The following is a 27,500-nucleotide window of genomic DNA, read 5'->3' on the forward strand; positions in this document are numbered from 1 at the left end:
ATGAGTACTTCAGGAAGAGAATCAGTGATGAGAACCTGGCCAGCAGAACCATCACACACCTGAAGTCATCCAGGAGCCTCTACATCATGTGCCACATTCCAGTCTTCTGCTGGATTACAGCCACCGTTGTAGAGAAAACATCAAAAGAATCAGACAAAGTAGAAATGCCAAGGACTCTGACTCAAATGTACACACACTTCCTGGTCATTCAGACAGGCATGAAACATGTCAAGTACACAGAGAGAAAAGAGACAGATGAAGAGGTGATTTACAAACTGGGGAAACTGGCTTTCCAACAGCTGGAGAAAGGCAATCTGATCTTCTATGAGGAAGACCTGAGAGAGTGTGGCATTGATGTCACAGAAGCATCAGTGTACTCAGGAGTGTGTACTCAGATCTTCAGAGAGGAGGCTGGCCTGTACCAGGGGAAGGTGTTCAGCTTTGTGCATCTGAGCATCCAGGAGTTTCTTGCAGCTCTGTATGTGTTCCTCTGCTTCAGCAACAGACAGAGAAACATGCCTGACCAACAGCAAAGCTCTCAGCTCTCTGCTCTGTTCAGAGCTGCAACACTTCATGACCTACACAAGACTGCAGTGGACCTGGCCTTAAAGAGTAAGAATGGACACCTGGACCTTTTCCTCCGCTTCCTTCTGGGCCTCTCACTGCAGTCCAATCAGAATCTCTTAAAGCACCTACTGCCACAGAGCAGCAGCCAATCAGATAGCTCAGAGCAAACAGTCCAGTATGTCAAACAGAAGATCAGAGATCAGAGTAGCTCAGACAGAAGGATCAACCTGTTCTACTGTCTGAATGAGCTGAATCACCATGCTGTAGTGGAGCACAAAATGAGCTCAGTAGATCTGCATGTAGAGTTGCTCTTACCAGGACAGTGGAAGACTAAGACATGGAAGACGTTTAAGATGTCAGAGGAGCAGCTGGCTGAGTTTGACCTGCAGAAGTACATAAAGACACCAGAGGAAGATCAGACTGAACAACTCAGTCCAGATGAAGTTCTTCAGAAGGTGCTGCCAGCAGCCACATCAGCTCTGTAAGTACAGTGTTTCCCACAGAATTGAATTATATTTGTGGTGGTTGGTTTGCAGAATTAACTTGAATACAACAGTTTTTAACAAACTAGCGCAGCGCGGTTATGATGCTGACCAGATTTAAGCACAATTTAGTTTGTGTAATTGTGTGGTGGTCAATGTTGATATTGTGGTGGGCCGCCACAAATAAGTCAATGTATGGGAAACACTGAAGTAACACTATCTGAGTGTCTGTGTTTGTACAGTGTGTGCGTGTGTGTGTCTGTGTTTGTACAGTGTGTGTGTGTGTGTGTGTGTGTGTGTGTGTGTGTGTGTGTGTGTGTGTGTGTCTGTGTGTGTACAGTGTGTGTGTGTGTGTGTGTGTGTGTGTGTGTGTGTGTGACGCAGATGCTTGACATTAACATTGTGCATTGCGTTGCCTGTTTGCGCTGTGGTGCGTGTGCTGTCTTGTCTCAAATTTCAAATTTAAAGGAGCTTTATTAGCATGACTGTTTGGATACAGTGTTGCCAAAGCCAGTGTTACAGATAACACAGTAGTGTCACAAAAGAAAGAAAATAAACATACAGCAATGCAGGTAAACATGTGAACACAGAATAAACAATAGCATGTGAGTGAGTGAGTGAGTGTGTGTGTGTGTGTCCGCGTGCGTGTGTGGGCCCGTGAGTACATATGTATAAGTATATATTTATGCACAGGAACATGTATGTGTCTGTTAACACAGACAGGTCTTTTTTTTTCTTTTCTATACTATGTCCCTCATGTTGTGACATTTTAAGACATGTTGTGCTGCCAGGGCAGCAGAGGGCCCTTCTCCAAGAAGTATGGCCATTTTATTATTGTTTTCAATGTCTATAAAATTTGGTATGACTTTTTGGATGTTCGTGAAAAAGGTCTGTCTTAAAGTGTCATATTTTTGGCAGTGAAGAAGAAAGTGCTCCTCTGTCTCAACCTCCTCTGCCTGACAGTGACCACATAATCTTTGTTCTCTTGGCATCCAGGTTTTTCTGTGCCTGCCTGTTTCTATTGCTAGATTGTGGTCACTGAGCCTGTACTTGGTCAGGATGTGCCTCTGCTTCGTATCTCTGACAGAGATGAGATATTCAGCCAATTCATATTCTCTTTTTAGGATCAGATAGGAATTCATTCTACTTTGGTTTGTAATTTGGTTTGTCCAATGGTCTAAATAATCTTCTTTTGCTTGATTCATTATTTTGTTGACTCTAATTGATGTTTGGGAAGCAGCGCTGGACTGAGCTTGATCTAGTTAGTTTTTGTTATTGAGTTAGTTAACTTCAGTACCAGCTGGCTCAGAGGACTCTTTTCAGGGTTCAGCTCCTGGGTTTTCAGTGCCTCAAAATGGAGGGAGTTTTTGGGACTGCTGTTCAAATGCATCCAGAATTTTAAGGTTCTTTTTTGAATACTTAATGCCAATGGAAAGCGGCCTAATTCTGCCCTACATGCATTGTTGGGTGTTTTTGTTTGAACTTTTAATATTATTCGGCAGAATTCTGCATGTAGGGCTTCAGTTGGATGCTTGTCCCACTTTGTGTAGTCGTGCATACTGAGTGGACCCCAAACCTCGCTTCCATACAGCGCAATAGGCTGGATTATGCTGTCAAATATTTTGCACCAGATTGTAATTGGAATGTTTATTTTGTGAAATTTTCTTTTTATAGCATAGAGTGCTCTTCGGGCTTTTTCTTTTAGTGCATTCACTGCCATGCTGAAACTTCCTGATGCAGTAAGTACTAGACCAAGGTACGTGTACTGCATTGTGTGCTCTAGGGCGGTGCTGCCTAGGCTGAACCTGTATCTGTGTTCCTGACACCTGGGCTTTTTTTGGAAGATCATGACTTTGGTCTTTGTTGGATTTACTGCCAGGGCCCAGGACTGGCAGTACTGCTCCAGCTGATCGAGGAGCTGTTGCAGTCCCTGTTGTGAGTGCGACATAAGAACCGGCAAAAAGCAGGGATTTGACCTCCGTTTCTTGGAGTCTGAGTCCAGGGGCTGTAGACTGTTCCAACTGCACCCAGACCCGGGGTGGGTAATCGGGAGAATCGGGAGAATTCCCGGTGGGCCGCTTCACTTTTGGGCCGGTCGAGGAAAACAATATTGACATTTGTCACGTTAGTCTAACTTCTCTTAAAGTAGGCTACACGTTCCGCATTCTGTGCATGGCACCGTTGCCTCTGCATGGTTTGTAGCCTACCGTGTGAGGGAGTTCTCCCCTCCCAAAAAGAGTTGGTTGGGTCCATATTAGGGGTGTAACGGTTCATGTATTCGTATTGAACCGAAACGGTACGGGCGTCACGGTTCGGTGCATGAATTTACACGGAGAATACACGGTATAAAAATACATAAAACTCGTGTGCGGATTAATTAATATCATGCGCAATTACTGTTAAGTAGCGAGAGTTACGGGAGTTCTTTAGCGACACCTAACGCTAATCTGTAGCCTCGCCTTAGCTCTGAAGCTCTGATTGGCGCCTATGTTTTTTTTTTCAGGTCGTCGGTCGTCCGTCAGTCATTAGCAGCACTAAGGTTAGACCCACAAGAGTTAGAGGATCCGCTGGTCTCTTTAAGATCGCAAGTTTGAGAACTTCAGTTACAGTAATGTTAGTAGCCTACAGGCGAAAGAGTGGTGGATAAGATGAAACTCTGTGTCGGCGTTGTTCAGCAGTTGTTGGGTATGTGAGTGGAAAAAATGCTACACATATTCGAAGCCATCACCCAGATGATGTAGGCTACCAATCACTGAAACGAGGGGAAAAACAACTTTCCCTGCGCTTCAGCAGCCTTTGGATATACAAATAGGGCCAAAACCTATGGCTTAAATTAAACGATTTCGTAATGACAGAAAGCTATGTAAATCGCGTGGTAATTACCTTTATGTTGGGGTAACTTGTAACTTCTCACATGAGGAGCTGGTAGTGTTAAGTGCATAGACAGTAAAATAAAGTGACAACGCTAACCAGGCTAATAAACAAACCATGCTACGGTGAGTTAAAGTCAAAGGGCAAAGTCACGTGACTTCTAGTTGTAGTCTGTTTATGAAATGAAAGGAGCAATTTCGTTTTTAAAAAAAAGGCAAAATAGTGTGATATTTTCACAGTTAGTAGGCTAGATTATTACTTTACACACAATAAAAAAATATAAAAAATTGTAGACCCTTCCATATACAACTAAACACAGATGTTGAAGGTCTTGCTTAAGTTGATTTTTAAAAATCATTTTTCTATGTAATTTGCACTTTCAGAAATAAGAGATGCTGTAGGCCTATTTTCAGTTTTATAGCTGATTGTCTTATTTTATTTACAAGTTACAGATGGAGTCTGGGTACTTATTGTACTAGCCTACATCTTACACACTTCAGGCTGTTGCAGATAGCTCAGGGAAGAGACTGTATGACACTAGGTGGTACAGCCTGAGACATGTACAAAAAAAAAATGCTTTCTGCATTTTTGTTTTGCTTTTCCCTCCATTGTACCGAACTCGTACCGAACCGTGATGTCCGAACCGAGGTATGAACCGAACCGTGACTTCTGTGTACCGTTACACCCCTAGTCCATATAGCCCGTCTTTTCCAAAAAGTTTTCTCAGATACGGATAGCCGGGCCGGCCCTACAGTAGCCATAATCGTCAGGAAGGATGGATGGTAGAAAGAGGCCAGGAGGGACTGAAACGGCCAGGTAGATGCTAAATGTGCCAAGCTTCTAGATTAGGCCTACAGACAAAAGTGGCAACTGGTAAAGAGAGATAGCCTATAGGCAATGATTATTATTGGGCTAATATTGGACGTTTGTAGCGTTGTCAAGCTATTTGCAAGCAACATATTACATTATGCAGGGTTGCCAACTCTCACGCATCTGGCGTGACACTCACGCTTTCAGCACCAATCTCACGCTCTCACGCACACTCAAGATATGTCACGCCAAATCCATTCTTTTTTTTTTGCAATCCGTTCATTTTTTGTTGATGACTAGACTAGACCACAGCATTGTTTCTAAATGACAGGGTACGAGTTTAAGGCATACATATGTCTAGACCAACAGCAGGTAGGTCTAATATCCGCCTACAACGTTCTCAGCGCAGTTTTCTCTGATTGTTGATTCGCTGTAATCCGGTCCGCGACACCTTCACGGAACACGCTGCTATTTAGACATGAGGCAGACCGACAACTACTCGCGGAACTACTGGCGAAGTAGCCTCACAGACATCACATGAAATAACTTTTTCTCATCTTTTATAAGGTATAGCCGCTATTTGCTGCGATAAACGGTTCGCGAGAAAATTAATTTTCAAGAAATAATCATATTAGGCTACTATAGCTCTGCGCTCATTTCAATTCATATAGGAGGACTATTTCACAAACTTTTCGTTCCACACATGACAAACCGTAAACCAGAATAAACAGCAGACCTTACTGAACACAAAGTGTAATGCAATCCCCTGTACAATAAGCCGTTCCAGAGTAATCCGGTTTTGAAATGGTAGCAAATTCTATATGGTCTCCAATTTTGGGCTTTAAGTGTCTAAAAACTGAGCTGTGCTTAAATACCTACATATGTGTAAATATTAAAATCAGAGGATATACAGCTCATGGCTAAGAGTTTGTCGATGTAGCCATCATGGGCGGACTGGCCATCTGGCATACCGGGCATTTTCCCGGTGGGCCGACGCACCTTTTGGGCCGATAGAATAGGCTATATATATAATTTAATCATTTTGGCCAACGATCGGCCCAAACGAAGGACAATCAGCGGCCCATTGGTTACATTTCAATATTGACACTGGACTGATCCAATAACAGCTCACGTCAGGCCCCACCCCTCCCATTTTGGCTCAGAGCCAGGATTCTGTGAGCGTATCAAAAGTTAATCGAAGTTGCCTACACGAAATTGCGGCGGGTGCCAGTAGTGACAATTGTGCAAAATTAACACCAATGTAGAAGCTTCAATACAATATAGCAAGTAGGCTAGCATATGTCACCAACATGTTGAAGTTCGTTGAGTTTGAACGAGGATATACAGAGCAAGGGACAGTGAGCAGGTGGTGGAGAGTGCGAGCCTAGTTGAGGCTACATGATAAGAACTCTGTGGTGGAGCAGGTAGGCTGTGACATGCTATGCTGACTACGATGATTATGATGACTTATAAATTGCGATAATGTAATGATATGGTTGCCTAATGATAACATAGTAAAGCCGTGCTGTGATTATGATAACAAATAGCGCAACTTAAATTTTCTAAATGAATGATTTGCAAACCCGGACAGCAAAATAGTGTCAAATCGACGTTAATTGTTGGTCAGATTGATCAGTTTCCGTCAGTCGCCCAAAATTCAACATCGATGGCATGAGTGGTGGTTCTATCTTGGGAGGGTTATCATGGTAAAGAAGGGATAAAAGACTGTAGACTGACGGAAACAGGTTACAAAACGTCACGTCATGCACAAGCCAACTAAGCTACAGTATATATATAACCTATAGGCCTAGGCTACTGTCAGACACTAAAGACAATTAGTTCATGTAGCTGTACTGTTCCAAAATGTACCAGCAATGTAGGTAGGAAGTATAGCCTACAGGAATAAAATATTTCCAGCAACAGCCCTGTTTATTTTGTGTTGTTTCAGTTGTCCTACAGTGATAACTAGTAGGGGAGAGTGGGGTGATTAGTGCCAGGGGGGAAGTTGTGCCACCCCCTATTTCTAGGAAACTATAGAAGAAATTGGTCATGTGACCACACATTTTTGAAGACTCAGCCATTTCAATCATCCTGCAGAGAAGAGAGCCTCATTGCATGAGAGGTAAGCACATTTAAGTTAAAAGAACTGTTTTTTACCTTTCAAAGTAAAATTTCTATGATCATGTTTTTTTGATTGTTGTGTCAAAACAGTTATAGACAAGTTTGAAACATTTCACACATGTTTTAGTGCTTTGGTAAGCTACATTATGAGTCTATACAGGTAGCATGATGTTAGCTCAAATCTGATGGATGATGCATTTTTTCCAAAATGGTTAGGTTGGGGTGATTTGTGCCAAAGGCCCTGGGTTAAGTTGTGCCAGTGGCACCTCCACTTATACTCACCCCCACTTATAAATAATGTTTTAAACATATTATTTTATTGTAATTGTGCATTTTATTCTTACATTTTATCACTAAAACTATGTGACATTCTTTATTTTAGACCAAAAATAGAAATATACCATCATGCCACAGAGTTATAAGAGGAAGACAGGCAGGGCATACTGTATGGAGAAGGAGCTGGCAGAACATATAAAGGCACGAGCAGTAATGTTTCACGGTCTAAGTCCATGAAATGCTGTGAACTTTACACACACACACACACACTGACCAGGAAGCCTGGGAAGGAGAGGGGGAACATCATCTACAGTAGGTAGTAGCAGTGGCAGAGTTGACATCTACACAACCACATCCAACCACCTAAATCTGCTGTAAACTTCTCTGATCAACAAAACTTTAATCTCATTTCAGGTATGACTTCCCTCCACACAAGATCTACAACATGAAACTGGTGTGACAATGGAAAATGACCTTTGATGTGCTCGTGTGGCGCAATAGGCTTGTAGAAAATTGGCCTTTGATGTTGTAAAATAACTTTAAATAAACCTTAAATGAGTAATTTTGTATTGAATTTGTCTAGCTTTTATAAAGCATTACAGTGTCTGAGATCAAAATATACGGTTTTACTTCAATAATCGATGGCACAATTTACCCCAATGCATTCTCTTCAAAGGCACAACCTACCCCGCACCGGGGGCAAGTTGTGCCACAAGACCACTTTTTTTCAGAAAGCTATATCTCTTAAATACTATATTTCAGATTGAAAGTGATTGTTCCCAGAGATGCACCACATCCTGAAATATATGTTCATATTGTAGTTGGAAGCATTACTATCATGGCCTCCCTTTAAAGTCACTTTAAAGGAGAATTCCGGTGTGATATTGACCTAAAGTGTATTGAAACATGATACCGAGTGTGAACGTATGTCTCATAGCCCATCTCGGCTTGTCCCCTGCACTCCGAAATCTGGCGCTAGTTAGCCGATGCTACCAACAAGGCGGTCAATGGTGGTGCCTCGGCATCGGCATAGCCATGCAAATAAATCACTGTTTTACACCATTTACGAGGCTCAATGTATCTCCACACTTCATTGGTAGACTTCCGAGGGCCCTGACATTTAAAACGAGACATTGAGAACTTTGAAAAAGCACTGGTAGTTTACTTACAAGACGATTTATACAGACAGTATCTTCACGAAGTTTAGCGTTTGCAGCCATCTTGAATTTAGTCACGATAAGTCGAGCGACGAGTAAGAATGAACAGGTATGATAAGGGATCAGATTCCAAAAATAATTCTGTGGAAATGCATGGATTACAGTTTCTTCCAGTAGCAGCAACTGGAATCCATGCATTTCCCCTGAATTATTTTTGGAATCTGATCCCTTATCATACCTGTTCATTCTTACTCGTCGCTCGACTTATCGTGACTAAATTCAAGATGGCTGCAAACGCTAAACTTTGTACATTTTGAAGAAACTTTTCCATTCTATTAGGTTTTTAAAAAAAAAAAAAAAAAAAAAAAAAACATAAATCAGGGATTATACTGTACAGCAAAAAAGTCAGGGGACAGACATTTTTAAAATTAGGTTTAGGGAAAAATTTAACGCACACGCACTATGACTTCACAAAATCTCACTCCAGCCAAACACCCAAAGTTGGCAACCCTGTTACATTTCTTAAAATATTAGCCTTTTGTATCCGATTCATAGACTTTGCAGTAGGGCCTATGCAAATATTAATAACAAAACAAAAGTTTGATCTGTGTAGGCCTATATGCGGTAAAAATTGTAGCCTCTGAGCAGCAGACCACTGAAAATGATGAGCCCGAAATTAGTGATGAGGAGGCCATGACTACAGGGACAAGTAGAGAGGATAAATTAAAGTTATTTAATGTAAGAAAGAGCAAAATATGTATGCTACATGATGGACCTATATGCCTTGTTTGCTTAGAAGAGGGTGTAGTAAAGGAGTAGGCTAAAGATAGATAGATAGATAGATTGGCGTGTCTCTACCACACCATGTTTCCGTTAATATAAGAATATCAACATTTGCGATACTTTTCAAGAATTCGGGGTCCCTACTTTTCAGGCCAAAGGCTGATGAGTAAAGACCCTGAATGTTCCAGCAGCTAATAACAAATGAACACATGTAAACAGTCAGATTGGACCATTATAAAACAGATATCTAAACAAATAAAACAAAATAGTTGCTACCTAAGAAGTTAGAAAACATTTAAAGAGATTTGTAATATGCAGTATAGTACAATACAATAGCAAGAAGTTATTTATGTTAGAGAACCTTTAAAGAGATTTGTAGTATGCAATATTATGCAGTAAAATACGGTACAATACATATATATCGATTTTTTTTTTCTTTTCTTTTTTTTCAGTATGTCAAATTGATCTCTTTTTTTTTCACATTTCATTTACTGAGCACAAGCCAGTAGTCTACTGCAGAGAATGTGCAGCATCTCTTTTATCTCCCCAAGATCACTCTTCTCTGGTAGGGTAGGCTGGAGGTTAAGAGTGGACGGGGTTGCTACTGAGCAGGGCTGCTGCTGTGGGGCTGCTGCTGCTGCAGCAGCATAGCTGTGGGGTTTTACCTGTGGCTGTTGCATCATGGCTGAAGGGATGACTTGTTTTGCCCTCTGTCGAACTGAGGGAGGGTCTCTCTGTCCCTCTCTCTGGGTCATCCCGTGACTGGGCTGATTGGGCCTATATAAGACGCCCATTTTCCTTCCTCGCTAAACCGCTGGCAGAGTGGCACTGCGTCGTCGCCTCGTCTCGCCACTTTTCCTTTGTTAGAGTTGTTACTGTCTTAAGTTATCAGTCACACACACAGGTCGATTGCCAGCGCTCACATCAGCTGAGTAAGTAACACACTGTGTGTGTGTGTGTGTGTGTGTGTGTGTGTGTGTGTGTGTGTGTGTGTGTGTGTGTGTGTGTGTGTGTGTGTGTTGGTAGATGGACACACCACAGCATACACATATACAGCGGGGAAAATAAGTATTGAACACGTCAACATTTTTTTCAGTAAGTATACTTCCAGTGAGGCTATTCGCATGAAATTTTCCCCGGACATTAGTATTAACTCAGATAATCCTCCCATATAAAAAAATCCAAACATTAAAGTCCACAGGTAGAGTTATGTGCAATAAAGTGGAATGACACAGGAAAAAAGTATTGAACATGCCTGCTGACATTTCTTAAATACTTTGTGGAAAAGCCTTTATTCGTAATGACAGCTTCAAGGCATTTCCTGTATGATGAAACTAATCAGTCACAGTATTCTGGTGTGAGTTTGGCCCATTCTTTTAAACAGATAGTCCATTAATATTGAAGATTTCAGGGCTCCCTCTTGTGAATCCTAATCTTTAGTTAACTTCCAAAACTCTTTAATTGGATTGAAGTCAGGGCCTTGATTTCCTTTCTCTGAAACCAATTGAGAGTTTCCTTTGCTGAATGCTTAGGATCATTGTCCTGCTGGAAGGTTTAGCCATGTCTCATCCTCATCATTCTCCCAGAACAAAATGACTCCATTCATCATTCCTTCAACTGTATGAAGTCTGTTAGTACCATAAGATGAAAAACAGCCCACACTATGATGACACCACCTCCAAACCTCACTGTTGGTAGGGTATTTTTAGGGTGAAGCACAGTGCCATTTATTTTGCTACCAACGTTATCAAGTGGCTTATCGCACAGACGTGCACACGCATGCATTGAATAAACGCTCATACCACGACATAATTGTATGCCTCTATGTTTGATGACACCAAATTAACAAGCCTATTTTTTTTTTCTGTCCGCGGTTCCTTGATCAATTGCGCAGCAAATTATCAGACGATGCCCCGGGAATAATTTCACTCTGCAGACCAGCATTGTCCACGTTGCGGACCGCGGCCCATAGTTTGAGAAATGGTGACCTGCATGCTGCCATATTAAGGCCTGTTTACAGTGTGTTTTAGCCTGGTTTTGGCAAGGAAGGCTCTATAGAAATCTGGCACCCTATTGAACGAAGTTAAACTGAAAGAGCGTGCCGTTCACAGACACCAGAATGAACGAGTTCACAGTAACGTTCATCAGGCAGTAATACAGTACGTTCAGTTCACGTTCGCCCAAAATATGAACGAGTTGATGAACTTTCGTTCAATGAACGCGTTCAGGCACAACACTGGTATTTGGTCATGGAAGATGTCCCACAACTATTCTGATGAGCTAGATAAAACCACAAGGTTGTATTTGGTCATGGAAGATGTCCTACAACTATTGTGATGAGCTAGATAAAACGGTAAAAGCATTACAGTCTCCTGTTGATGACTGCTGGATTGAGTGAGTGGCCTTACAAACTACCAGCTGGCTCACTGAAAAATGACCCGACTAAATGGCTCAGACGGAGGCTTTATAACTTTTACTGACCACACAGGAGCTAGCAGACATTCCGTGTTCAGCACCATCAGCATTCAACTAGCCAACAGGGGGCACCATGGTTACGTGATGACACAACTCATCAGGCCAATCACAACTCATCAACACAGAAATCAAACAACATTCTACAGAATATTCTGTGCCATTTCTGAATTCACATTAGTTCCCTATGCGTTTGTTTCCCAACCCAGAAATGGTCACAATTAATTGCAGCACAGACAAAGGAGAGTTGTGCCATGCCTGCTTAATGTTAACAGCCCAGGTGATATGCCTGCTTAATGCTAACAGCCCAGGTGATATGCCTGCCTAAGGTTATCAGCCCAGGTGATATGCCTGCTCAATGTTAACAGCCCAGGTGATATGGCTGGTTAATGTTAACAGATTAGTTAGGCTGTTGGATTCTGTAGCAGGGCAGAGTTGTTGTGTGGTTGTGTAGCCTACAGTTGTGTGAGAGGCCTTGTTGTTAATGATGTTCAAGTGTCAGATTAGTTAGGCTGCTGGATTCTGTAGCAGGGCAGAGTTGTTGTGTGGTAGTGTAGCCTACAGTTGTGTGAGAGGCCTTGTTGTTAATGATGTTCAAGTGTCAGATTAGTTAGGCTGCTGGGGGGTATTCCATCAACCTCGCTAATGAAGGCGGCGCTTAACAGAAATAGCCTGGCTTGAACAAGCGTAGACTTTCACTTGGGGCTGAAGCCGTTCCATTAACCCTTAGAACCCGTTTGACGCAAAGTGCGTCAAAAAACACACCCTTACTTCTCTGTTACATTGCTCCGGAATGGTTTATCGCAGCGAGATGAAACCTTTATTGCACGTCAGAGCAGAAGTGGGGCTTTCCAACGAGACTACACACTTGTCTGTACGATCAAGTATGAAAATAAAAAAAAATCATGAAATTAAATCAAATTGCATCATATTTACAGTCTATACTTGCGTTCACCTGCACACACATTACTCTAGTTTGAATTACTTGCGAACCCGTGATCGCATCGATATGGCAAGCATATCAGATGAAAGAGGGGGCACAGGGCTATCCATTGGTACCATGTTTATCGATCCTTCTGGCTTATAAAACCAGACGAAGTGACAGCAAAATAATAACTTCATATAGCTGGACTTACCCCACGTTTTTGTCTGTTCTTGTGGCAAAGCATGTTTATAATCCAATGCTATGATGTGTTTCTCTATGGCAATTGGCATGTTCATATTCCGGTTTTGAGATCCTAGCAAATTCCTGCATGGCATCCAATTCAAGGCTCACATTGCATCCCAATTTGTTCAACAAATAAACACCTTTTTTGCCTTTACTTTGTTCATGGCAATGCAGTAAAGAGTTGAGAATTATTATGACTGCATACACACAGGCACGCAAGCTAACACGCAACCTCGGGTCAAGTCAGGTCAGATCAGTTCGTGTCACAGATATGGAGCGCAGAAAGGTCTTTTTTCATCACTAAATTAAAAATTGCATTTATTTCCGTAAATCACACAGCAAATATTTCTGTAAATTGCTCAGCCCCAGAGTATCCCTCCAACATGGCCATCATATTGCCCGATTCAGGACAGTCTGCCCTACACACACATGAAATGCATGTAGAGCTGTGGTGAGATACATGTCGAAATATAAGAATTTTTATAATACACTTTTTATATTTTAATTCTTTAAAAATCTAAATAAAATCAATGCTAGTATTAATACATGAAATGATGGCAGATAGCCTAGACTCTCCTGAAAAAAACAATATATAATATGTGTGTGGCACTTACAATGGCCAGAATAAATCCTTATGAATAAAGGTAGTGAAAATGCCCTAAAAACAGCTTAGGGTTCTAAGGGTTAACTCAAGTTAGCGGCATCTTGGCCTCTTTAATCAAGCGAGGTTTAGTTCAGCTTCATCTCTGCTCGTGCACGAGGTAGAAAAGTAGACTAAAACAGTAGATTGACGAAAAGACGATATATGTCATAAAAATTAAGACAATACTAGACGATTTCTGTTCGATAGGCAAGCGCCATCTACAGGATTTTCCTCGAAAGTCATCAAATTTAACATTGAGAGAAAAAAATAGATTGCCTACAGAAATTGGAGAATAATGAAAGCATACATTTAAAACAACAATGCTAATGATTTGAAATCAATTGCGAGTTTGATTGGCTTCACTCTTGAACACATACTGTAGACTATACAGTCTATGCTTGAACAAAACGAGTGAATGAATAAATAGTATAAACTCAAAAACAACTTTGGCATATATTCAAAACTATCTACGGCCTACGTACTTATATTAAAAGAGTTCACTCCAAATTATTGTCTAGGTGTAGGTGGTCATAAAATTAATTATTATCAACATAATAGCCTATTGTCTCCCATAAGTCCCAAAGTGTTTGAAATAAAATTATCTGAAATGCAATGGCTTTCAATTCAATTTATGCCTACTATTTAATCTGTGTAGCACACAGTTGATTTGACATTCATGAACAATCGTCGACACACTAAGCAGTTTAAATTATTAGCTGCCTAGGCTACAGAATAATTATCCTTTGGCTTGCATCAGATAGGCTATAGGCCTAATATAGCCCAAAGCTGTCACTGAACTACCTACCAAATGTGCATGACCCTTTATCAGCAGTAGACATATGTCTTTCATCAAAGATTATAACTAAAAATGCTTTTATCAAGGTGATAAAGAATGTAGCCTTGATACTTCGTATGGGAAGCGAACCTGTGAACACGCAAGAATGTAACTTCTTTCCTATGCCATCTTGCTGCACGTTACACCACCACCGAACGTAAGTGACATAGAGTAGCACGATTCCTAGAACCACATGCATGTGTAGTTAAAACATTTTTAATCGTATAATCTTCATACATTCTTTGGAGCTAGAGAATGTGTAAATCCATGCTTGGTGCACTGTCGGAAAAAAAAAAATTCTATAGGCCTACTTCTATTTTTGAAGTTGTAGGCTACAAGTGACGAGAGCACAGGTTGAAGTAACCATGTTTTTGGACTTGTTTTCCGACTGATTGATTTTTTTGCAACACAGCTTAATTTAGCTTGAAAGTTAACCTGCTACGGAGCAGGTTAGTTCTGTGGCATAAATTCCCATGGTTACCAAGCTGGCATTCACGTTAACCTCATTAATGGAACGGAATTCTCACTAAAATTAGCGAGACTTATCGAAATAAGCCAGGTTTGGCCTTTAGCGAGGTTGATGGAATACCCCCCTGGATTCTGTAACAGGGCATAGTTGTTGTGTGGTTGTTGTGTGGTTGTGTAGCCAAAGTCCTTTTAGGCAAGTCCCTCCACTCGGCGGCCATATGACAACGCTTTTTGGGCACTCGTCGGGCATCCATTTCGGTAGAAATGCGCGTGCGCAAGGCTTCACGTCACCAATCTTGCTCCAGCGGCGAGATCACAACACATGATTGGCACGATGTCTTCACAACACACCAAATGATTGGCTCAATGTATTCACATCACACCACATGATTGGCTCAATGTATTCACATGTCGACGTTTTGCCGAGGAAGGGGTGGGATATGTAGAGACAACGGCCATATTGGCGTCACAAACTAGCCCCATGCAATTCAATGGAGGATTTTTTGAGTGTTGTGTCTCCTCATTAGAAAGTCTCTGGTGTAGCCTACAGTTGTGTGAGAGGCCTTGTTGTTAAGGATGTTCAAGTGTCAGATTAGTTAGGCTGCTGGATTGTGTAGCAGGGCATAGTTGTTGTGTGGTTGTGTAGCCTACAGTTGTGTGAGAGGCCTTGTTGTTAATGATGTTCTTCATGTCAGATTAGTTAGGCTGCTGGATTGTGTAGCAGGGCATAGTTGTTGTGTGGTTGTGTAGCCTACAGTTGTGTGAGAGGCCTTGTTGTTAATGATGTTCAAGTCAAATGTATTATCCCACTAAGACAGGGGTGGGCAAACGTTTTGGCTCAAGGGCCACGTTGGGTTTTGAAAATTGGCCGGCGGGCCAGATCGTTTTAGATCATTTAAATCAGTCGTTCTCAAATGGGGGTACGTGAAGGCACTCCAGGGGGTGCGATTTTAAAATATACATATATTTAAAAAGTAGAATCCATGCAAAAATACTTTAAAAACAATTATTTAATAAATATTTCAGAAAAATATAAGTTCATAAAATGAATAAATGAATTTCAGTAGGCTATTCAATTTCATTATCCTAAAAACCCAGAGTCCCCCCCCATACCAGGATGGTTTGACCCAACCTGTCACATGCCACCCGCCATCACCTGTCAATCACTGTCAAAACTCAAACGATGGAGTCGTGGTTGAAGCGTAGCAGTAAGTCTTGTGAAAACACAGAGAGACAAGTGGCAAAGAAGGCAAAACCAGACGGCAAAATTCCAGTTGTATCTTGAAGAATATGTTTTATTGCTTTTATTGAAGTCTTTTTTTCTCAACTAAAAATGCTTTGCTCTCTTTCTACTAAAGCACTTACAGTAAACTGCTCTATTTCCTATCCTGCACTGCCACCTACTGTATAGAAAATGCAACAACATAGTGATTATCTGAACAAAAGTCCACAACATGTTTGAATGGCCATAATAAAGGACAAATCATGGTGTTGGAGGTAAACTGATGTTGGAGAGCGGTGTACAAGAACACTGTGTGTGTGTGTGTGTGTGTGTTTGTGTGTGTGTGTGTGTGTGTGTGTGTGTGTGTGTGTGTGTGTGTGTGTGTGTGTGTGTGTGTGTGTGAGTGATGTACAAGAACACTGTTTGGGAGCACCATTCATGTGTGTACACTAGGTGTGCACAAACTTTTGACTGTTTGGGTATATTTGTACTCCCAGTGTACACTGCAAAGCTACAAACTGCATCCATAAAGTCAAAAGTAAAGTAAAGCAATGTAACATGGAGTTGGAATAACAAGGCTATATATTTTTCCTCTCATTGTAGACTGAGCAGTTTTGATCTCAGTGGAGATTCCTGTAAGGAAATATCATCAGTTCTCCAGTCAGAAAACTCACTGCTGAGAGAGTTGGACCTGACCGGTAATCCCCTGAAGGATTCTGGAGTGGAGCTGCTGTCTGCTGGACTGAAGCACACTAACTGCAGACTGGACACACTGAGGTTAGTCATGTGAAATCAGTTGCTCTGTTATAATGTGTACTCTGTGTGTGTGCATGTGCGTGTGTCTGTGTGTGTGTGTGTGTGTGTGTGTGTGTGTGTAGGCGGGGGCAGAGGGAGGGTGTGTGTATGAGAGTGCACAGGTGGTCCGGGGCCTGTGCTGAGCGGCCATGTTTTACGTGTAGCCCCCAATATCAGGGGCGCCTGCAGGAATTAATGCTATGGTACTCATCACCCCCCCCCCCCCGCAAAAAAAAATCACTCGTGAACAATATTTGTCCGTTTTAGGTCCGTGCATCGGTCAGCAAAATAACAAGCATAGCATAACAACATCCACATGCAATAATACAACGACAATGTCTACAATGACCTACTCATTTGGACAACTTGATACAGCCCTATACAGGCTAAAGTTACTTTTAGTTTTGTTCTATTTTGTTCCAGCGTAACGTGACGTCTGGCTTTAGTGCAGTCTAACGTTCTGACAAGCACACCAATTGCCTACCTTGTTCTTGCCCATCTGGAATAACTCCTAGCTTTGCTGCCTCCATCCTTTCTGTTTTCGTTGTTTAAACTTGTGATATCCATTGATGAGTATTGAGTTAGTGAATTAGCTCAACATTGTGTGCTGATAACCATATATAGATAGCCGAGTAAAAGAAAACAAGTAGCCTATTGCGTGCCTGCGTGCATATTCTCTCTCCTGCTCAAACAAAATGCGTGCACGTTAATTTTGATAACGTGTTCACTAACTTTACGTAATAGAAAATGGTAAATAGCCTGATGGCATGCAGCTAATGGGATACTGTGCATAGTTGGGAAGGTATGGTAGGCCAATTTGGTGTGAATACACACACACAAGGGAAATGTTCTGTTGTTGAGTAGCTTGATGGTACGCACAGTGCGTACGGACGTACACCTGCAGGCGCGCCTGGGCCTAATGTTCGCTAGTCCATTATTAACGTGGAGTCGACAAATATAGCTATTGATATTGTGTTTGGAATGAGCGTTTTAATTAACGATGGATCGTAATTCACCTCTTATTTAAGATGTGGAGTGGAGACTTTGTAATCCATCGCTCTCTCTCCATTCAGTCAGGGAAATGTTCTGTTGTTGAGTAGCTTGATGGTACGCACAGTGCGTACGGACGTACACCTGCAGGCGCGCCTGCCTAATATGACTTTAGAAGTGGACTGACAAAGCCTATTGTTTCATGACGCAGCTAAACACTGATCTCTTTCTATGGAATAGAATATATAGAATATACAGTATGCAGTATATAGCGGTATATGTAGATATGGAAAGCAGATCAAAAGTACTGAAACATCTACAACACAGAGCACAATTTGCATGCGCACGGGAGAGAGTGCACACAGGTCATATATGAGTGTGGGCTTCTGATGGTAGCTTGCTGAAGAAAGACTTCTGCTTATGGATATAATGAACATCCTGACAACTGCAGTTGCACAGTGCAGGCTGTCGGAGGGCAGAGCAAAGAAAATATTCAAACAGCAATATCATGCACTTTTTAGCTCAGAGTAATCAGCCCCGGCCCCAAAACACCACCGGCCCACCGGGAATTCTCCCGACTCTCCCGATTCCCACTCCGCTATTGATCAAGGATGGCAGTGGAGCTGTATCAGCAGATGAGAAGGGCCTCAGCGTGCCACTGACGTGACTGGCTCACAGGTTGCTGAAGGAGAATGCTTGATCATAGCCAGCTGGTTGAGCTCAGTGAATCTGTGTTTTTGGGATAAAACACGCCATTTAAGAAAGCAAGAATTTCCCTGACAGACCTTTACAAAATGTGACTGCTGTGTAAATCATCATAAATAATAACAACACCAAACACACCTGCCTCTTACCCACTCAAGCACACCAGTGTGTGTGATGGCCCAGTTTGAGAACCACTGCCTCCACGGCTAATGCACTAAGATGGAAATCTGCTGTTCATGAAATTTCTGTTCATAAAAAAAGTGTTTTTGTGGGTAACCATGGCGATGTCCATGTCCCTTGCTGTGCGTCGGGGAGTTCTTTGCCTCTCGCCCTCGTCCAGTAATTCCGTATAACAGGACACCTCGGCGGCCGTTATCCCTTACATAGTGTCTGGGAAGTGTTTGCTTATCTGTGTGTGTTGGGTGGTGGTAGAGGGTGTGTGTGCGTGTGTGTGTATGTGTGTTGGGTGGTGGTAGAGGGTGTGTGTGTGTGTGGGAGAGGGTGGTAGAGGGTGTGTGTGTGTGTGTGTGAGAGAGAGAGAGAGAGAGAGAGGGTGGTGCAAAGGTTTGTGTGTGTGCGTGTGTGGGAGAGAGAGAGAGAGAGAGAGGTAGAGTAGAGCATTGGTGATTAATATTCAGATGTTTAACTCTGTTTCAAACTGGATGAACTACAGTACATTTCATATAGTGTGTGTGTGACTAACGATGCATTACTGACATCATTTGTGTAGATTCAGCATTTTAATTGCAGTGCAGATGTTGCACACTTGAAGCAGAATGTCTGCACAACAAGTATGTTGAAGGTGGTTACACTTATTTCCAATAACTTCACACATTTTAGTTCACTTGCTGCTTTTCTTTGTCTGGTTTTCTTACAGTTTAGTTTCCTCTCTTTCTACTAATGCACTTAAACTGCTCTATTTCCTATCCTGCACTGCCACCTACTGGATAGAAAAGGCAACAACATAGTGATTATGTGTACAAAAGTCTACAACATGTCTGAATGGCCAAAATAAAGGACAAATCATAGTGGGTATACCACACAGACAAAGGAGAGTTTGGTCCAAGAAGGAAAAGAGTCCATCCTGGTCATGGTCAGCTAGCCTGGGTGCCATTCCGAACTTAGTCCCGCCCACAACGTTTGAGGTCTGGAAGTTCGGTCTGGCATTGATCAATAGTGGCGCGAGTATGCTCGCCCAAATACTGGCGGGCCAATCAAATTGTCAGGGCGGGCTTTATACGATGATGGACAGATGCTCAACAGTAACGTAATGCACCACGTCACCAAAGAGCGCTTGGGTTGAATTCGTTTACAACAACGATGGCTGCCGCTTGAGAATTGAGATGTGTAGATTCTGCTATCAGGTCTGTTCTAGAAGATATCGACAGCGAATTAATTTTAAAAGAGGAACAGAGTAACGGGATCAAGGCATTTGTTGATAAGAAAGATGTTTTTTGCCGAAGCAACTGAAATGGGCATCACGGCGATGCAACTCGGCGTGCACGACGAGGTGGATATAGCCAGCGGTCGTTGCCAGATCCTTTTTTGAAGCCCGGAATCCTGGCTGCTGAACAACAAGTGGAGGGACATGCTAGGCTCCGATGTTTTTCAAGCCAACGTAATGGGTATCGTCGTGGACGAAGTTCATCTAACTTACAAATGGTAAGAGAGTCTAACTGTCTGACTTAGTAAATAACTCCCAATGTCGTGATATGAATCCCATGTTGTAAACATAGTAGCCTAGGTATCGTTGTACGTTCGCTAACTCAGACTTGGTACAATCATAACGTTAGTGTGATTGTAGCGAACTAGCTGTTAAAACATTCTAATGTAGGTTACTGTTTTATTTCTATCAGTGGTCAGGCTGCAAAAGGGCAGAAGGGCATTTGGGTGTTGCTTTATGTACTCAAGCACCATACCCATATTGGTAGGCTAGTCACTGTACCCCTCATAAGTGATGTATTCTTTTTAGATGTCAGTACAGTCATTAAAAAGTACTAAATGATACTACTCATAATTTCTTATTTTTACTGTTACTTATTGGTTGCTTTTTGTACTGCTATATATTCCAGGTACACCTGTGCTGACATTGACCGCTTCTGCTGATCGGGAATCCAGAGCCAGGGTTATGAAACAGCTTCAGATGGACAATCCAATAAATTTGGCCCTGAGCCCAAACAGAACAAACATCAGAGTGGGTCTGATTAAAGTACCTGGCCATACACTGGAGTGCCTACACTGGATTGTGAGGGATGTTAGTACAAAGCTTGACCCAGCAGTTAAGACGGTACTTTAATGGAGTCACTAGTTGTCTGCGGAAAGCTTTGTACTGCCATTTTGAGGAACACACCACATCTGTTGATCTAGGACATCTGTGCTGCACTCACTGCCATTCTGTTTGTTCTTGTGAACCTGAAGGTTGTGGGGAGCTAATCCCCAAATATGAACACTTTCAAGGGGAGGTTTCATCACACCACAAACACAGAATAGTCACACCTAAGGGCACACTTTTGATCAGGGAACTGTTACAAACTTACAGGAGTAGTTTACTTCAGGACCATAAAAAAATACCACTTTACACAGTCGACACAGCCTGCACTGGTTTTGGAGATGAACTCATTGATCAGTTTTAGAACAGTGCACACAGATATTTGACCTGGACTTCATTATCCATAATCTTCCTACATACAAGCTGGAACATACAAAAGAGATACTATGAATTATGCATGAGGTTTTTGATGACATCGAACAGAGTCAAACTAATTTGTTTTATGACTGTGTTGTTCAGGATGACCGTGTTCAGGTTGACATGGATTACACTGGTTACTTTGATGACGAGGATGAGGATGATAAGATACAATCATCACCAAGTAACTTGGAATCAGGCTTGTCAATGTTGAAGATCTCAGGCTAGCTTCAAATTCAGGCTCAAATTTGTAGCTTCAGGGTCCTGTTGTTGTGCAAATGCCTTTTTTTTACCTCTGTTACATTAATATTTTTGAATAAAATTAAAATGGTTTATACTTCTCTACTGGTTGGTGATGTTTCTGCATTTAAAGACAAACAATAAGACATGTCAATAAAGATTTTTAATATCTACACATAATAGGTAATGTTTGAAGATATACGCTGAACTTTGAACATACAACCAATAAGAAAACACAAAAATGTTTTCAAGAATGTGGATACTACTAAACTATTATATGAAAACAATTATTTACATTGTCATTTACGAAAACAATATTTACAAATTACCATCACCATTTACATTTCACATTTACTTAATTATTTAAATAGGCACATTTTGCCAGTCCATTATTTTCTCCTGGTAATTCAGCTTTGCCAATAAGTTTCTCTTGAAATTCGGGAATGCATGAGACTGCCTGCCTGGGTGATTTTTGTTGGGAAAGTTGTGTCTCCCTGAAAACGTTTACCAGTGTTAAAACGTCCTGTTCTCGGGCCACATGATGAATGCCAGCCGGCCTTGTCAGCTCCAGCTCTGTGTCCGTTTTGTCCATTAGCTCTTTGACGATGCCAATGGACCTACTGATTCTGGCTGCTGACATTTCTGACATGTTTGGTCCCAATCCTCTCATAAATGATTTGAGAAAATTGTTTAGGTGTTCCAGGTGGAGGTCAAGTGGATGGAAAATGGGTGACAACCTGAAATATAAGTGAACACATCAGTGTGAAGAATTACAGTATAGCCTAATAAGTATAACGTGCATTGACAATACATTGGAAAATACAGACTGTTAAATATGGTGACACCAGATGCAATTGCTGAGCAGGTCAGAGAAACACTGCCCACCCCCCACAGAGGTGCAGAGCACAGAAGTCGGGGTTGGATAACATGCTAGTCCATTACAAAATGAAGTTTCTACATATTGACAAAGTGACAGAGGCCAACTTACACATCAGGTACAAGTTTATCCTGGTAACATTTGCTCACACTACACTGAAATTCGGGCTGGCTTCCAGAATACTAGGCATGTCAAAATATGACTAGATGATTTAATAATAGATAGATTTCACGGAAATGAGGAGTGTGGGAATGCACAGTGTTTATCACATTGGACAATAATCACGACTCACTATTAACTCATGTGAAACGTGGCAATCGAGGTTATTCTCATAGTCATATCATAAGAAGTAGAAATGTATTAACAAGCTTACCTCTGTAATGCTTCTTCGCGTTTTTGTACCGGTTGGAGTTGACGGATTGGGGCAGAACTTCTTCAGAGTCCGGGGCGTCTCTGATGCCTCAGATGAACACGGTTCTTCAGGCTGGTCTCCTTCGTCTTCTGTCCATTTTTTAAACACGGGCATGTCGCGTTCCAACCGTGTTATAAAGTTCTGACAGGACCGACAAATGCGATGCGATTTGTTTGCAGTGTTGTGGAGTTGTAATCCTAAACGGATAACTTGATCGTATATGCATTCACCTTTACTGTTTCTCTCAAAAATGAGGTTCGTGTGTTGAAGAACTCCGTGTATCCTTACATTATTTTTACACCTGCGAAAATCGCTCACATTTTCTTCTTCTAGCGTGCAGTTGAGTTCTGTTGACATCAACTATGCGTCGCTTAACATACGTCACACACTCCGTTGCTCTGATTGGTTGTAGGTCTATCCAATTGAGTGCAGAGGCATTTTTTTTCCTGGTTCGTTTGAAACACGCCCCATAATCACAGCTCTATGGAGCAGTATCAGACTCAAATTCTGACTAGAATTGAGTATGACTACGTCAGGCTAATGGTCAGCTCCCTCCTGCTCCCTCCCTGAACATGCGGCAGGTCAGACAGACACAGAAATGTTTAAGTTCATCAAGTCAAACTCACAGCCAGGTTATTTTGAGACGTTCTCTTCAGCATTGTCGTAGCGTAGCTATAACCTAACGAGGTAGATATGATCTGGCATTGCAACAGTGTTTACAGAGATACATTGTAACAGCTGCATAGATTATGCAGACTGTTTGACTGACACGCGCACGGACACACACATTATCAAAATCATACGCCGGAAACTTAGGCTATAGTCTTTCTTCATGGGTTTAGTTAATAAGCTATAATACGACCACACTTTGATAGCGGTTGGTGGAGCATGGGTCTGTGTTAGTGTGGTCATCTTGTAGAGCATGGGTCTGTGTTGGTGTGGTCATCTTGTAGAGCATGGGTCTGTGTTGGTGTGGTCATCTTGTAGAGCATGGGTCTGTGTTGGTGTGGTCATCTTGTAGAGCATGGGTCTGTGTTGGTGTGGCCATCTTGTAGAGCATGGGTCTGTGTTGGTGTGGCCATCTTGTAGAGCATGGGTCTGTGTTGGTGTGGTCATCTTGTAGAGCATGGGTCTGTGTTGGTGTGGTCATCTTGTAGAGCATGGGTCTGTGTTGGTGTGGTCATCTTGTAGAGCATGGGTCTGTGTTGGTGTGGTCATCTTGTAGAGCATGGGTCTGTGTTGGTGTGGTCATCTTGTAGAGCATGGGTCTGTGTTGGTGACAGTGGTCATCTTGTAGAGCATGGGTCTGTGTTGGTAACAGTGGTCATCTTGTAGAGCATGGGCCTGTGTTGGTGACAGTGGTCATCTTGTAGAGCATGGGTCTGTGTTGGTGACAGTGGTGATCTTGTAGAGCATGGGTCTGTGTTGGTGTGGTCATCTTGTAGAGCATGGGTCTGTGTTGGTGACAGTGGTCATCTTGTAGAGCATGGGTCTGTGTTGGTGACAGTGGTCATCTTGTAGGGCATGGGTCTGTGTTGGTGACAGTGGTCATCTTGTAGAGCATGGGTCTGTGTTGGTGACAGTGGTCATCTTGTAGAGCATGGGTCTGTGTTGGTGACAGTGGCCATCTTGTAGAGCATGGGTCTGTGTTAGTGTGGTCATCTTGTAGAGCATGGGTCTGTGTTGGTGTGGTCATCTTGTAGAGCATGGGTCTGTGTTGGTGTGGTCATCTTGTAGAGCATGGGTCTGTGTTGGTGTGGCCATCTTGTAGAGCATGGGTCTGTGTTGGTGTGGCCATCTTGTAGAGCATGGGTCTGTGTTGGTGTGGTCATCTTGTAGAGCATGGGTCTGTGTTGGTGTGGTCATCTTGTAGAGCATGGGTCTGTGTTGGTGTGGTCATCTTGTAGAGCATGGGTCTGTGTTGGTGACAGTGGTCATCTTGTAGAGCATGGGTCTGTGTTGGTGACAGTGGCCATCTTGTAGAGCATGGGTCTGTGTTAGTGTGGTCATCTTGTAGAGCATGGGTCTGTGTTGGTGTGGTCATCTTGTAGAGCATGGGTCTGTGTTGGTGTGGTCATCTTGTAGAGCATGGGTCTGTGTTGGTGTGGCCATCTTGTAGAGCATGGGTCTGTGTTGGTGTGGCCATCTTGTAGAGCATGGGTCTGTGTTGGTGTGGCCATCTTGTAGAGCATGGGTCTGTGTTGGTGTGGTCATCTTGTAGAGCATGGGTCTGTGTTGGTGTGGTCATCTTGTAGAGCATGGGTCTGTGTTGGTGTGGTCATCTTGTAGAGCATGGGTCTGTGTTGGTGTGGTCATCTTGTAGAGCATGGGTCTGTGTTGGTGTGGTCATCTTGTAGAGCATGGGTCTGTGTTGGTGACAGTGGTCATCTTGTAGAGCATGGGTCTGTGTTGGTAACAGTGGTCATCTTGTAGAGCATGGGCCTGTGTTGGTGACAGTGGTCATCTTGTAGAGCATGGGTCTGTGTTGGTGACAGTGGTGATCTTGTAGAGCATGGGTCTGTGTTGGTGTGGTCATCTTGTAGAGCATGGGTCTGTGTTGGTGACAGTGGTCATCTTGTAGAGCATGGGTCTGTGTTGGTGACAGTGGTCATCTTGTAGGGCATGGGTCTGTGTTGGTGACAGTGGTCATCTTGTAGAGCATGGGTCTGTGTTGGTGACAGTGGTCATCTTGTAGAGCATGGGTCTGTGTTGGTGACAGTGGCCATCTTGTAGAGCATGGGTCTGTGTTAGTGTGGTCATCTTGTAGAGCATGGGTCTGTGTTGGTGTGGTCATCTTGTAGAGCATGGGTCTGTGTTGGTGTGGTCATCTTGTAGAGCATGGGTCTGTGTTGGTGTGGCCATCTTGTAGAGCATGGGTCTGTGTTGGTGTGGCCATCTTGTAGAGCATGGGTCTGTGTTGGTGTGGTCATCTTGTAGAGCATGGGTCTGTGTTGGTGTGGTCATCTTGTAGAGCATGGGTCTGTGTTGGTGTGGTCATCTTGTAGAGCATGGGTCTGTGTTGGTGACAGTGGTCATCTTGTAGAGCATGGGTCTGTGTTGGTAACAGTGGTCATCTTGTAGAGCATGGGCCTGTGTTGGTGACAGTGGTCATCTTGTAGAGCATGGGTCTGTGTTGGTGACAGTGGTCATCTTGTAGAGCATGGGTCTGTGTTGGTGACAGTGGTCATCTTGTAGGGCATGGGTCTGTGTTGGTGACAGTGGTCATCTTGTAGAGCATGGGTCTGTGTTGGTGACAGTGGTCATCTTGTAGAGCATGGGTCTGTGTTGGTGACAGTGGCCATCTTGTAGAGCATGGGTCTGTGTTAGTGTGGTCATCTTGTAGAGCATGGGTCTGTGTTGGTGTGGTCATCTTGTAGAGCATGGGTCTGTGTTGGTGTGGTCATCTTGTAGAGCATGGGTCTGTGTTGGTGTGGTCATCTTGTAGAGCATGGGTCTGTGTTGGTGTGGCCATCTTGTAGAGCATGGGTCTGTGTTGGTGTGGCCATCTTGTAGAGCATGGGTCTGTGTTGGTGTGGTCATCTTGTAGAGCATGGGTCTGTGTTGGTGTGGTCATCTTGTAGAGCATGGGTCTGTGTTGGTGTGGTCATCTTGTAGAGCATGGGTCTGTGTTGGTGACAGTGGTCATCTTGTAGAGCATGGGTCTGTGTTGGTAACAGTGGTCATCTTGTAGAGCATGGGCCTGTGTTGGTGACAGTGGTCATCTTGTAGAGCATGGGTCTGTGTTGGTGACAGTGGTCATCTTGTAGAGCATGGGTCTGTGTTGGTGTGGTCATCTTGTAGAGCATGGGTCTGTGTTGGTGACAGTGGTCATCTTGTAGAGCATGGGTCTGTGTTGGTGACAGTGGTCATCTTGTAGGGCATGGGTCTGTGTTGGTGACAGTGGTCATCTTGTAGAGCATGGGTCTGTGTTGGTGACAGTGGTCATCTTGTAGAGCATGGGTCTGTGTTGGTGACAGTGGCCATCTTGTAGAGCATGGGTCTGTGTTAGTGTGGTCATCTTGTAGAGCATGGGTCTGTGTTGGTGTGGTCATCTTGTAGAGCATGGGTCTGTGTTGGTGTGGTCATCTTGTAGAGCATGGGTCTGTGTTGGTGTGGCCATCTTGTAGAGCATGGGTCTGTGTTGGTGTGGTCATCTTGTAGAGCATGGGTCTGTGTTGGTGTGGTCATCTTGTAGAGCATGGGTCTGTGTTGGTAACAGTGGTCATCTTGTAGGGCATGGGTCTGTGTTGGTAACAGTGGTCATCTTGTAGAGCATGGGTCTGTGTTGGTGTGGTCATCTTGTAGAGCATGGGTCTGTGTTGGTAACAGTGGTCATCTTGTAGAGCATGGGTCTGTGTTGGTAACAGTGGTCATCTTGTAGGGCATGGGTCTGTGTTGGTGTGGTCATCTTGTAGAGCATGGGTCTGTGTTGGTGTGGTCATCTTGTAGAGCATGGGTCTGTGTTGGTGACAGTGGTCATCTTGTAGAGCATAGGTCTGTGTTGGTAACAGTGGTCATCTTGTAGAGCATGGGCCTGTGTTGGTGACAGTGGTCATCTTGTAGAGCATGGGTCTGTGTTGGTGACAGTGGTCATCTTGTAGAGCATGGGTCTGTGTTGGTGTGGTCATCTTGTAGAGCATGGGTCTTTGTTGGTGACAGTGGTCATCTTGTAGAGCATGGGTCTTTGTTGGTGACAGTGGTCATCTTGTAGAGCATGGGTCTGTGTTGGTGACAGTGGTCATCTTGTAGAGCATGGGTCTGTGTTGGTGTGGTCATCTTGTAGAGCGTGGGTCTGTGTTGGTGTGGTCATCTTGTAGAGCATGGGTCTGTGTTGGTGTGGTCATCTTGTAGAGCATGGGTCTGTGTTTGTGTGGTCATCTTGTAGAGCATGGGTCTGTGTTGGTGTGGTCATCTTGTAGA

General features: G+C 43.0%; 1 protein-coding gene and 1 long non-coding RNA gene across 3 annotated transcripts in view; both read left to right on the top strand.

Annotated features, from left to right (window-relative positions):
- LOC143121937 (NACHT, LRR and PYD domains-containing protein 3-like) overlaps positions 1–27,500 on the top strand; it is a 203,736-nt gene that overhangs the window by 155,333 nt on the left and 20,903 nt on the right. For both annotated transcript variants that reach the window (XM_076282650.1, XM_076282642.1), the window contains 2 exons: positions 1–1,048; positions 16,479–16,652. The exon at positions 1–1,048 is cut by the window's left edge and continues 824 nt beyond it. In XM_076282650.1, coding sequence (XP_076138765.1) covers positions 1–1,048; positions 16,479–16,652 — 1,222 coding nt within the window. The remainder of the gene's footprint in view (positions 1,049–16,478; positions 16,653–27,500) is intronic.
- LOC143122052 (uncharacterized) lies at positions 19,207–21,388 on the top strand. Its single transcript, XR_012986582.1, has 2 exons — positions 19,207–20,027; positions 20,438–21,388. It is a non-coding gene; the product is annotated as an uncharacterized LOC143122052 (long non-coding RNA).

The sequence above is a fragment of the Alosa pseudoharengus genome, unplaced genomic scaffold (assembly GCF_046254945.1).
Source record: "Alosa pseudoharengus isolate Yale_2024_CS ecotype anadromous, Long Island Sound unplaced genomic scaffold, YU_APseudo_1.1 YU_APseudo_1.1_scf_1, whole genome shotgun sequence".
NCBI lineage: Eukaryota > Metazoa > Chordata > Actinopteri > Clupeiformes > Clupeidae > Alosa > Alosa pseudoharengus.